The 13,022-nt window shown below is 44.0% G+C and overlaps 2 protein-coding genes across 6 annotated transcripts in view; one reads left to right on the top strand and one right to left on the bottom strand.

Annotated features, from left to right (window-relative positions):
* Window positions 1–8,127, bottom strand: part of SYS1 (SYS1 golgi trafficking protein) — a 59,271-nt gene extending 51,144 nt beyond the window's left edge. Inside the window, exons 1-4 of one of the 5 annotated variants that reach the window (XM_084646176.1) lie at window positions 8,066–8,127; window positions 7,010–7,253; window positions 6,084–6,151; window positions 2,534–4,245 (exon numbers count right to left, since the gene is read on the bottom strand). In XM_084646176.1, coding sequence (XP_084502302.1) covers window positions 4,005–4,245; window positions 6,084–6,151; window positions 7,010–7,171 — 471 coding nt within the window. In that variant the 5' untranslated portion in view covers window positions 7,172–7,253; window positions 8,066–8,127 and the 3' untranslated portion in view covers window positions 2,534–4,004. Of the gene's footprint in view, window positions 1–2,533; window positions 4,246–6,083; window positions 6,152–7,009; window positions 7,254–7,872 lie in introns of those variants that run through there. The other 4 variants (XM_084646174.1, XM_084646175.1, XR_014713887.1 and 1 more) reach the window with 4 other exon arrangements.
* A 511-nt stretch (window positions 8,128–8,638) lies between these two features.
* SDC4 (syndecan 4) overlaps window positions 8,639–13,022 on the top strand; it is a 31,251-nt gene continuing 26,867 nt past the window's right edge. Inside the window, exon 1 of the mRNA XM_084646170.1 lies at window positions 8,639–8,806. Coding sequence (XP_084502296.1) covers window positions 8,783–8,806 — 24 coding nt within the window. The 5' untranslated portion in view covers window positions 8,639–8,782. The remainder of the gene's footprint in view (window positions 8,807–13,022) is intronic.

Here is a 13,022-nt window from a genome sequence, read left to right as displayed (position 1 = left end):
CTAGGAGCAAAACCCCTCAGCTCCAATGTACAAAAGAAAAGGTTCATTAAGAAATAGACCATCTGCCATTGCTCTGGTGTGGAGTTGTAAAAGTTCCAAAGCCAAAGAACTGCTGAGAATTCATCAACTATGTGCAAGTGAAAATTAGACTTTAGGACATGGGAGTGGAGGGTCTCAGCGTTTCCAACTCAATTTTTGATTTAAAAAGACTCTGCTCCCCTCAACCAAGGACAGATAGGCACTGAATTTTCCTATAAAAGGCACTGACATATAGTATAAATTCAAGTGCTCAGAAGCAAAGAATCCAGACCTGTCAACAAACATATTTCAAATCCCACTTTACAGCATTTCATACCAATGCAGCATGGTCTAGTCCAGCGGTTCTCAAACTTCATTGCACTGCAACCCCTTTCTGACAACAAAAATTACTACATGACACCCCCCTCCTGGGGAGGCGGGGGGAAGAGAAGGCAAAGTCGAAGCCCCACTGCCCTGAGCTGAAGCCCTCAAGTTTTGGCTTCTGGGGCCCGGGCTTCAGCTTTAATCCCGGGCCCCAGCAAGTCTAATGCTGGCCCTGGTAATCCTATTAAAATGGGTTCCCGGACCACTTTGGAGTCCCAACCCACAATTTGAGAATTGCTGGTCTAGACCATAAAGAGATAAGTGGTACTGTTTCCAGATAAGAATGAGAATGGGAAACATAACAGTAACACTTAGATCAGGAGGTCTCACAAATATGTATCTGTAGCCAGCAGCTCTTTCCTCTTTAATGAGTGGGACTACTGCAGCTCTCCATTGCTTCTCCCTTGTATCTATTCTAGTCAAGGAGACTCTGATATTTTCCTCAAGAAGATCGACTGTTAAAAATGTGATTGAGAGCCATTGTGAAGTCACTCTCCTGGCAGCATGTTACCGGCCCACTAATCAAACCTACAAGACCCTGCAGCTCTTTGTGCATATGGGACTCAGCCTTCCCTCATACTAGTACTGACAGAAAGGAGACATTAAGGTTGAATATCACAAACAGCCTTTCATCTAGAGGCTCACTTGGATGTGGACTATCCCAAATTACCAATATTCTAAGAGTGGAAAGATAGTTTATTCATCCTAGATCTGAACTAATAACTATGGTTTAATGAGATTACTACTGAAGTTGGGGTCACATATACGCAGCAGGCTCTTCACAAACTGTATGGGATAATGTACACTGGAGAAAATTGTAACAGATCATTCTGGTTACGTGCTTCAGCCCTGAAACCACTACGAATGGGATTAGAATTGTTCTGAACATATGCCCGGTCAGCTGAGCCTGCAGTGATGGTGTTTAATAAGGCTACAGCAAAGATTCCCAAACTGTGGTCCGTTCAGCAGTTGCTGGTGGTCTTCAGAGCGTATGGTCACATAGTGCTAGCATTTCTTATTTTCAGCTGCTAAACTGCAATAGGAGATATTTTTAGCTATTACATATTGTACTGATATTAGTTTTCCTTGTAAGCAAGTACAGTATTATGATATCATATTCAGAGGGGAAATTCATCCTACTGTGAATGAGAAGGGAGGTGGCTGGGAGATAGTCTCTCTTCATATGTTATCTATACTAAAAAGTTTGACAACCCAAGGCTACAGCATTGTCTGTTCCAATCTGCGTCTGGGCACTTTCCTCTCCTAGAAAGGAAGGTAACAATGCCACCTCCTGGAAGAAATGGTAATTCACACCCAGGATTGAACATGCCTAAAGGAACAGACACATCCCTAAACAGACCGGGAAGGAGTAGCATTTTGGCCTAGGTAAAACAGGATAAGGGGGATTAAGGCTGGTTGGCTACTGCAGTATTGCACTCTAAACAGCAGGAAAAGGCCTTCTAAAGAGCTCTTTGCTCTATTTAGGAAAAAACTGCCTAAACTATTTCCTCGGGAAAGACTGCTGTACCACAATTGTTTTGCATATTCCCTTCCTCCTTTCTTTCCTAGGATCATTTAATGGAAACAGATTCTTGGTTTCCTAAATCAGAATGGAGTTATTTGGAAAGGCTTGTAATGCAAATAGAAGATTCTGACTTTACTGGAGCAGCAGGGAGCAGTTGAACTCTGAGGAAACTAGGACCCTGTCATCGTAAAAATGCTTCCCCTCCCTATGCCCCCAAAGTAGTAAGGAGAAAAATACAAATTAGCAGAATTGTGCTTAAACAGAAACAGTTTGTGTTCTCCAGATAGCACTCAATCAAGGTCAAATAGGATAAGCTCAAGTCTCACATTGTCCCTACTCACACAGGACAGATGAAAATCAAGAGACAGCAGCCCACAGAATGCCATGATGCTCTGCTCATGAAAACAGCAGCATTCTGTTCACTGATAGTACAGAGAGATTCTCTCCACTCCGTAATACCTCAGGAGAGTTTCAAACAAATATTTTACCCTGGATGAAAACACTATATATGAATATATGAGATGAACAGTTGAAATTTGGCTTTGAAATTAACGAAATAACAAAATCAAGAGACCCATTTTAGAGAGAGTTTATCAAATTCTGCGTCAAATCATCCCAGCAATTCCAATTCTTTACAAACTGCACATTAATTTAGCAAATATAATTTATTCAAACTAATAATGTTCACCAATATTAACGTACAAAGGAAAGAGATTGGCAGCAGCAAGCCACACAGGAAAAAAGGAATTTCAACGTTAAAATCATAGTTTGTCACTAAATTAGAATGACACACAGACAGCACAGACTTAACATCCCTTAGAGGAAACTACACAACTAGAGGTAAGTCTGACCACTTGGAATGCAGGACTCTAGGAAACCATTTGGCCTACTCCTTTAATTGGGAATACTGGGGTCGGTGCCTTATGAGAAGGGAGGTTCTATTTAAATTGCCTATCAGTCAAAGGCACCATCTCGTTAATAAAATAAGAGACAAATAACAGTCCCAAGTATGGCGTCCTGCAGCAAGTCCACCTACCAATTTTGGAAACCAGTCTTTGGTGGCAGCCTTCAGGCAGGAGTAAGTACTGGAACCTGACGATTGGTAGGAAGACGCAGGTTACTACAGAGTGGGAATGATGAAATGGTGCTTGTAACATGCAGCAGAAAGCTCCCCTCAACCAACTCAACATAAGATTCAACGTTTGGTGAATGTTATGGCCAACCCTCCATGCAAGATGAGAATAAACTGATTCATTTTCACTGGCTCCTGGATTGTGGTGTTTAACATTCATTGTGGGAAGTTTTACAAACCCTAGAAAGTGACCATTGGTGTTCCTTTCTGGCCAGACCTTACTCCTTTGCTGTGATGTGGACATTCATTGCGTAGCTCAAAGTGCTCAGCTCACCAGAAGGCTTGTAACACACTGACGGCAACTTAATACCATTTTTCCTATTTTGTTAAAAAAGTGTCTTCAAGTCAGCAACATATGTTGCCTTACATCTACTCTAGGAACTAAACACAGGAACAATAACCAAGCCCATATGAGCGTACAGGTCTTATAGGTTCACAACTGGTGACTGAGACAAACACAATTATTTTTAATACTACATCAGTTTAGCTCCTTGATTTTAAAACAAAAACCAACCAAAGGAAAAATGCATTAGAAGATGTAAGAAGCAGCTCCTAGTCAATCCCTGTGCGTTTCTCCCAGAAGGTGTGATCATCCCAGCTCCAACATGCACTCCAAAGACCTTGCACATGTGTTAAATTCCAGTTGCTTCTCATGCTCTAGGTTTTGTTGCCTGACTTTTTGCTGGGCCGTATCACTCGAATGAATAGTGAAAGGGCTCACATAGAATAGTCATGTTAAATGTCTTGTGTTATTAAAATAAAACTTCTGCTTTGTTCACTATCTTCTGGCAACAGCAGAGATCGTCACACTCATGCAGCCACCAAGATCTAAAAAAGTCCAAACAGACCTGCTGTGCTTATTTAATGAAGTTTTCTGGCATTGATTTGTGTCACTGCCGAGGTGCTGGAAACGATGGCCTGATGCAACGCATCCCCAGAACAAGTTTATACGCTGGACTTGGGGACTGAATTCAATGGGATTTCTTTGAGTTCTGTTCTCATACAGAGATACTCCCCAATCACAGCCATGAGCGCCGTGCACACAACATGCACTAGCCACCATGTTAGAGCTGTGGGAAAATGTGCATTATAAATCCAGCAACCCAGCAAATGGAAAAAATGAACTGTGACTGTGAAATCCAAACACTGCTTTCCTCGCCGGATAAAGTACAACAAGCCCAAAGCACTGCAAGAAGAAAGGAGAGACAGGTGTAACTATATGCAAACTGCCTTAAACTGGAGTGGCCACAGAGGGAGGAATCTAGCAGCAGCCACCAGGAATTATCTGTACTGATTATTTATCCATTAAAAATAAATCTTAACTGTTCTGAAGTCAGGACTATTCTGACCTTGCTCAATGTTACTGCAGTAAAACTTAAGCAGCTTGTAGCATTTTAAATTATGTGATGGCAGAGCTTTTAGTTTAAAAATTCCTGGCTGGCTCTCTGCATTGTATCTACACTCTTTGGTCACTGGCTGAGACTAAATACTTTGCACCTTTTAGCACCTTATAGATAAACAATTATTTACAAATATTAATTAATTTTCACAAAATACCTCAGGTGCATATTTTATCCCCAGCTAAAAGATGAGGAAACTGAGGCAGTGAGGTTAAATGACTTGTTGAGGGTTCAGAAGAATCAGCATCAGAGTCAGGACTAGAACTCAGGAGTTCCTCATTCCCAGTCCTGTGCTTAGACCTCCTAATTGCCAACTGTCCCATTCAGGAGTCATTATGGATAAATGGAAGGAATTCTCAGATCTCAGCCAACAAGAACAAGATACATTTGTTCTGCAACAACATAGTTCAAGTGACCTTAATGCACACACCTCTACCTAAAACAAAAGAACGATCAAGGAGACACTCAAATCACCAGACCCAAATGACCTCCTGGCTGGCACCTTACGGGGCAAGATCCTTGCTACTGTGGGCTAGTTCTAGCACACAAGACATAATCAGACACAATACCAGCTGTCTGCTTGGACAGCTTGGCAAAGGGGCAGGGAATAGGAACAGCTTTTGAGAGCAGGACCAATGCAGAGTGATAGGAAACTTGTGCTAAGGAAAGAGGGCAATTGTTCCAGAGAGATGTAAAACTCTTCACAGGATGACGTGCCTGGGACTGACGTATGAAGAAAGAATAGAGAGTGACTGGATGGCAAGGAAGGCTCAGGAGAAGATGACTGTCCTAAGGGGGCACTTTCCCCTAGAAGAGCATTTTAGTAAATTGGAATGGAGGGAATTGGGGATACAATATGCGCATGAATGTGTGATCTGGTTTTTACAGTTTTAATTTATAGCCCATCCTCCTATTTCACAACCTATTGTTTGTAGCTTTCACTTGTTGCATCATGTCTACCATTAGCCTGAAAGCTCTTCAAGCAGGGAACTTGTGGCTCTGTATGCTTTGTAAGTGTAGGATACCTAGCACACTGTGAGTGCTATGAACAAAAAAATAATAAAAACAGACTCCCTCACTGGGACAAATTTAACTTACAAAGCACCAGGCTCACACTGTGGATATGCAACAGAGGCACTTACATCATTTCCCTTCACACTGCAAGAAACACAATTTCCCACAGAGTTTGCAAGGTCACCAGACTCAGATATCACGTTTCAGGCGGAGTAAGAGGCTTCGGCTAGTTCTGAACCCAGTCCACATTCCTACCATCAATACAGTATAAGCCTCATCAAGAGCAGGGTAACAAGCTGTGTTGTTAGCATGTTAGCTACTGTGTACTAATACATTTGAAAAGTCTAGCATAGACAAGGCAGCAGGGTAGACTTTAACATGTGCTAAACTTGTTGAGTTAAAGCCTAGATTCCCTGCTGTGTTAAAGGCAGTATGTCTTGTATACAGTCAGTAGCCTTTTACAAGGTGTTAGCTAGCACATGCTAACATCACAGCTTTAAATTCTAATTTCAAGACAATGATGGCTAATCCCAGATAGAAGATGTCCAGTCCCAGTATGGATAAACAGAAGCTCAAAATCTCACAACTGATCACTGGAGAGCTGACTTACCAGGTGAGTGCATTGAGGATGAAAGCAATCATGGAAAGTCTTCCAGGTGGGGTAGAGAATCCCAAGATCTATATAGGGTTATAAATAAGACAGACACCCAAATAAATTCAAAACTGCTTTAGCTCTACTCAACTCAGGCTCTTCCCAGTGGCCCAGTTCCATTTTATTTGCCACCTACAAAGCTGACAAACTAATATTTCTAGATTTTAAAAAACAACAAAAAAGCCAAAGATAGGAAAATAAAATGTTTTTGTTGTTGCTAAGTTGTGGATTTGTATTTATAAGGTTAACTCTACCTGGGCATCTGGGAATTTTAGAGCTTGTATGTCAAAACACACAAGGGAGAAATTCACCCTGGATGCAACTGCACTGACTTCAGTAAACTTACTCCAGGGCTGAGTTTGGCCCTGTAGGTCTAAGGAGGGTCTGGAGAACAACAATGATAAGACTAGATCCCATCTCTGCAACAAAGCTCTCTTTAGGTTTCAGAGCAGGGATCTCTCTTATGAGAATTCCCACGGTTGTTGCATGTGATAACTAAATGTAGAATCTCAGTTGCTCTCTGAGATACTGACTCTTCTGGAGCACTCAGAGCACGTGAGGTTTGAGTTGTGGAAGCATAGTCAGCGTGCGCACAGCAAATAGAAACGCTGTATGGATTCCTGTGGTCCTCTTTCTAGCAACAGTACTGCCAGAAGATTAGGTCTGAAGCCACAATCAGCAGCTAAATATTTTCATGCATGAATTTTTTGTTAGACTGAACCCAGATTTCGACTGTGGAATCACCCTAATTCTGTGCTCAGTGGTGCAGGAGACTCAAGATCCAAAATGGTCTGAGGACTCTGCATTTCCAAGTAAGACTGCAGTGTTTTAGTCTCTGAATTTGTGAGACCTTCTCCATGCTCGAGCTAAGGAAAAACTCTTACCTCATAATTGAAAATCTGGTCAAGAGAAGGGCTATTCTGCACCAGGCTGTCGACCAGAGCTAGCCAGAGCCCCAAGGAGCTGTAATAGACTGCCTGCATGAGGACAATCTGCGTCAGAATGAGGACAGGGTCCCAGACATAGCTACGGAACTGTCCTGCCATTCCCACGGCAGCTCGCACACAACCAGGGGAAAGCTGATGCACATCTGCCACAAAAGGAGACACTAGGTGATTTCCTCAGCACCTAGAAGAGAAGGGCAGGGGTAATGCCAACAGCAGCGTCCAGCTCACCCCCTCAGCCCAGCCACACAGACACCCATCTGAGCCCAGCCCCAAGGGGTCTCCGCTATGACACGGAGTCAGCCCCCCTCCCCCAGCATCTCCCTCAGTTCATGAACCCTCCCGCTCCAACCAGCCCAGAACATCTCCTCCCGTCCTCCAACCCCCACAAGCATCTTCCTCAACTCCCCCCCCCCCGGATCTCCCTCAGCTCACGAACCTCTCCTCGAACCTCCACAACCATCTCCTCCCCTCCCCCCTGCATCTTCCTCAGCTCACGAACCCTTCCCCCCTCCAACCCACCCAGAACATCTCCTCCCCTCCCTCCAGCCCCCCACCCGCCCCAGCATCTCCTCCTCCAACCCCCACAACCCTCTCCTCCCCTCCCCCCTGCATCTTCCTCAGCTCATGAGCCCTCCCCCCCAACCCGCCCTAGCATCTCCTCTTCCAACCCCCCCCCCCAAGCATCTTCCTCATCAACTCCTCCCGCCCCCGCCAGCATCTCTCTCAGCTCACGAACCCTCCCCCGCCAGCATCTCCCTCAGCTCACGAACCCTCCCCCGCCAGTCTCCCATCGCACTCACGAGCCGCAGCCTCCGATTCCCGACCCCACCCCACCCGGAAAAAGTCCCTCGGCTCAGCCCCGCGCGACGCTCTGGCTCACTCGGGACGAGACAGCACAGGCCACCTCACAGCCAGGCCGGGCTCGGCTTAACAGCACGGACCACGGAGGCCGCAACGCTCGCCTAGAGCGGCACCAACATCTCGGCCAGTTACCATAGAAAAGGCGCCCGACGCCTAGAGCAGCATCACCGGGACCGGATTTCCGGAAATACCACGGAGACGGCGCTCGGGCCTAGAGGGACCTCTCCGACCAGGCAGCCCCGGCGCATGGGCAGCAGCGTACAGTGCTCGGCGCCCTCTCAAGGGGTCGGGAAACCGGTGACCTCTGACCTCGTCAGGGCTGTGTACAAAATGAGGCGTGACCTTGTGAACTTTGGCTCCGGTGCGGCTCCGCTGGGCACGGTGGTGTGACCGCTGACCCCGACTGCCGATCAGGCCTGGGATTACTTTGACACTGCAGCAGCAGCAGCAGCAGCAGGAGGAGGAGGAGGAGGAGGAGGAGGAGGAGGATGGCGGCCTTCTGACCTCACCTGCCTAGCCCAGGTGCTGCCAACACGAGGGACATGGGGTATCATAGTGATGTCCTGGCCCTTGACCCAGACAAGGCTCCACAGGATCAGAAGGTGGAACTGAGGGGTAGAATCAGTGGGAAAAGACCTCCCTGGTAACATGATTAGGGTCAAACAAATGATGACCTACAAGTTAGCAGCCTTGGTAGACCAACGGCTTCGTAGAGTCCAAGGCCAGAAGGGCCCACTGTGATCATCTTTGACCTCCTGTATAACACAGACCATAGAATTTCCCCAAAATAATTCCTAGAGCAATACCTTTTAGAAAAAACTTCCAATCTTGATTTAAAAATTGTCAGCGATGGAGAATCCACCACCATGCTCAGTAAGTTGTCCCATTGGTTAATTACTCTCACTGTCTTATTTTGTCTAGCTTCAACTTCTAGCTATTACATCTTGTTATACCTTTTTCTGCTAGACTGAAGAACCCATTATTAAATATTTGTTCCTCATGTAGGTACTTACAGGCTGTGATCAAGTCACCCCTTGACAATCTCTGTTAAACTAACTAGACTGAGCTCCTTGAATCTGTCACTGTTGGCACATTTTCTAATCCTTTAATCGTTCTCAAGGCTTTTTTCTGAACCCTCTCCAGTTTATCAACAGCATTCTTAAATTGTGGACACCAGAACTGGACCCAGTATTCCAGCAGTGGTTGTACCAGTGCCAAATGCAGAGGTAAAATAACCTCTCTATGCCTACTTGAGATTCCCCTATTTATGCATTCAAGGATCACATTAATCCTTTCGACTATTGGGAGCTCATGTTCAGTTGATTATCCATCACAACCCCCAAATCTTTTTTCAAAATTGCTGCTTCCCAGATACATCTTTGTTCCTAGATGTATACATTTATATTCCTCCATATTAAGACACATATTGTTTGTTTGTTTGTGCCACATGATCCAGATTGTTCTGTATCAGCAACCTGTCCTCTTCATTATTTGCCGCTCCCCCAATTTTTGTGTCATCTGCCAACTTTTTCAGAGATGATTTTATGTTTTCTTCTAGGTCAGTGATAAAAAAGTTAAATAGCATACAGGCACAAACTGATCCCTGTGGGACCACACTAGAAACACAGCTACTTGATGATTTCCCCATTTACAATTACATTTTGAGACCTATCATTTAGCCAGTTTTTAATCCATTTAATGTGTGCCATATTAATTTTGTATTGTTCTAGTTTTTTTTAATCAAAAGGTGGTACTGTACCAGGGTGATAATGGACAGCAAGTTAGATAGAAATACAAGTTTAAAAGGCAAGTACAATTTCTGTATGCATTCACAGAGGCATTCTGTCACAAGGCAAAGTGGACAAGGCAGCCCCTCTCCTTACTGATGGGTAAGACTATTGATTCAGTTCTGGTCACCTTGCTACCACAGATATAGACAAACTGGAGGTTGTTTGAAGAACCGTTACAAAAATGATCAGGGAGCTGGAGGGTTAACAGGAGACAGATGGGACATGGTGACAAAATAACTGTCTGCAAGATCTGAAGGAAAAAACAATGAGGGAGATAAACTGTTCCATGTGTTACACTGGGTTATAACTAAGATTAATAACATGGAATTAAGAAAGGGAAAATTGAGGCTGAATTTCAGGGAAATCTTCTGTCAATGAGATGTATCAGACTGTGGAACAGTTTCCCAAGGAAATGTGGGAATTTTCCTCACTTTGGACATTTTAAACAATTCAGTTTTCCAGAAATGTTTGCTTATACTTGGGGCTGAATTTCTGACGGGGGAGCTATGGAGCTATTTGTCTTGGTGCACTACTGCCAGGTAGTCACTAGGTGGCAGTTATCTTTTGTTATGTATTTGGTGGTTTGGTTTCAATAAAGCAAGTTTTCCTTAAAGGTGACTGACACATACTGTGTGTGTGTACATATATATCTATATCATTTAATGATTTAGATATCCTGAGGGACTATAGATGTAGAATTCCATGCAGATCTGAATGGCCCAAAATAACCAAACTGAGGAGGGGTACTGCACACATTTTAATGTCAAATCTTGATTTTGTGCTGGATTTGTGATCTACAATACTCAGAGCTGTCTTGGATGACATAGTATTCCATCATGCTCTCTACTGATGGCATCCCATCCGCCAGGTAATTCTGCTGAGCCAATCTATGTGGGAAGGTAAATGCTATATTTTGGTTTAGCATATTGTCCCCATTATAGTTAAGATCCTAGTCTCACCCTCTCCATTCTGGGGTTTGATTCTTAAGGCTTGTTTTGATCATCTTCCACATTCCAAAAGTTCATTTGGAAGCTGTGATCAGACCTGGGTAGTCACTGCCCTGCATATGATGATTGAGGGGACCTGGCAGCTTCCTCCCACTACCCTCGCTATCCTCAGTGTTTGGGTAAATATGACCTTTAAGAATTTATAGCGGGTTTACTGTGAAATGTTAAATGGAGATATATAGCAGTTACTTGAAGCTTCCTGGCTTTTCATTATTTATTGCTGGTAGTGCCCAAGCAGTGGGCACTACCAGCGGGGAATTCCAATAGGAACTTTCTAAACAGAAATAAGTCACAATTCCTGCTCAAGTACCTGCCACTCTAAAGTACGACAAAAGAACAGACAGAGATTAGAAGAAAGGGGTACAACATATATGTAGGTCCAGTTTGTGCTTGACTGCACCTAGGAGTAGATAGTATATGTCCATTAGATTCCCCATAGGCATCGCAGCAGAAATGGGTGTTTAGCAAGGACTTAAATACAAGGAGCCTCATGAGAGAGGGTATACCAAGCATTCAAGGCAGTATGGAATACTGGATTTTCCTAGGGAAGGTGATTTACTCCCGATGGGAAATTCCCCAGTTAAGTTTGTTTTTCTCTGGTCAGGTGAGTGATCTAGTTTTTCCAGGGTTTTTTATTTATCCTCTTCCTGAATAATGTGATATTTATTTAAATAATGTATTGAGCTGTCAGGCCAAAAGGAAACCTGGATGCTGTACATAAAAATAATTCAATAGTTCAATTATCCTACCCGTCACTATTTGTTCATTTCCTGTGGACCATGAGTAGTTAGTTCATTAGCTAATGCCCAACAGTGAGATGGTGGAGACACCTCAGGTTCTCTGTGGGACAGGGGAGGGGAAGAATCCCAGGTCTTTGCAGCATGTAGGAGGTAACAAAGGAATTCTAGGTCCATGTGAGATGGAGGAGGATGAAGAAGGCCAGGTCTCTGTGGTGTGAGAAGGTCTTTGAGAGCGGGGGGAATGTTCCTGGTAATAAGAAATTAAGTTTCATTCTCTCTGGCAGATTCTCCCGTGACGCTTGGTTTTTCCCATTGACCCAGCTGGGAAGTTCCTTGTATAGTCTTGATGGTTGCCTTTCCTTCACCATTCTGGGTAACGTCAAGAGCTGAGCTTGCATCATTGTAGTGACAAGTTTCCGCCCTCAGAAGCCAGCTGCTTCCCTCCTCCCTCAGAAGGGCTTGTGCAAGGAAGAGGAAGCTCTTTATGACTGCACCATTTTCAAAAACCTGGCTCAGTGCCCTCGATATAGCTTGATTCTGATGTAATTTCTAGACCTTACAAAATGACTGGGAAAGTCCCAGATTCTGACATGGAGGGTCACATAGTTTCTCTGCTGCCTGCATATCACAGAGAATTGCAAGCCACAGCACTGCCTCATTTAGTACTTTGTACACATTAGTTTTCAGTTTCTGGCTCTGTGGTACTGTGGGAACTGAAAGCCAATGGCTAGACTTTAACTTCCACTTCCTAGTTTCGTTTTCAGTCTTTACAGACTGACTTTCCCTTTAATTATGCAGTTTTTAAGTACAAAATGAAGCACTCAAATACTATGATAGTGGTGACTTTAGAAATGCTTGTATAATAATAATCTCCCATCAATTCACTATAGAAAACCCAGCTAGAACTCTTAGCAACCAGCTCTCTGACTCAACTTGTGACATAAAACCATGTTTCAGAGTAACAGCCGTGTTAGTCTGTATTCGCAAAAAGAAAAGGAGTACTTGTGGCACCTTAGAGACTAACCAATTTATTTGAGCATAAGCTTTCGTGAGCTACAGCTCACTTCATCGGATGCATACTGTGGAAACTGCAGAAGACATTACATACACAGAGACCATGAAACAATACCTCCTCCCATCCCACTCTCCTGCTGGTAATAGCTTATCTAAAGTGATCACTCTCCTTACAATGTGTATGATAATCAAGGTGGACCAAATCACTTGCTGAACTGGTCACTGCTGGGATTCACCACCCCCTGGACAAGCAGGAAGTAATAGACCACTAAGGTGATCTTGGCAGGGAGAAAGTAAAGGGTAGATTTTCAAAAAGCTCAGTATCCACAACTGAGGCCAGATTTTAAGAAGAGCTCAGCTCCCATTTAGGCACCAAAGCAAGTGGTCAGATTTTCAAGAGCTCAGCATGCTGGATGCATGTTAGGTGTGAGGTTTTTTGAAAATACTCAGTAATGGGTTCTGACTACTTCAAAATCCAGGCCTGTGCTCTTTTAAAAATCAGACCCTAGAAATTGTGCTAAGCAAGTCTTGGATGGAA

This window comes from Lepidochelys olivacea, assembly GCF_965140295.1.
Source record: "Lepidochelys olivacea isolate rLepOli2 genome assembly, chromosome: 13".
In the NCBI taxonomy this organism is placed as follows: Eukaryota; Metazoa; Chordata; order Testudines; family Cheloniidae; genus Lepidochelys; species Lepidochelys olivacea.
This window is presented reverse-complemented; position numbering and strand designations above follow the sequence as displayed.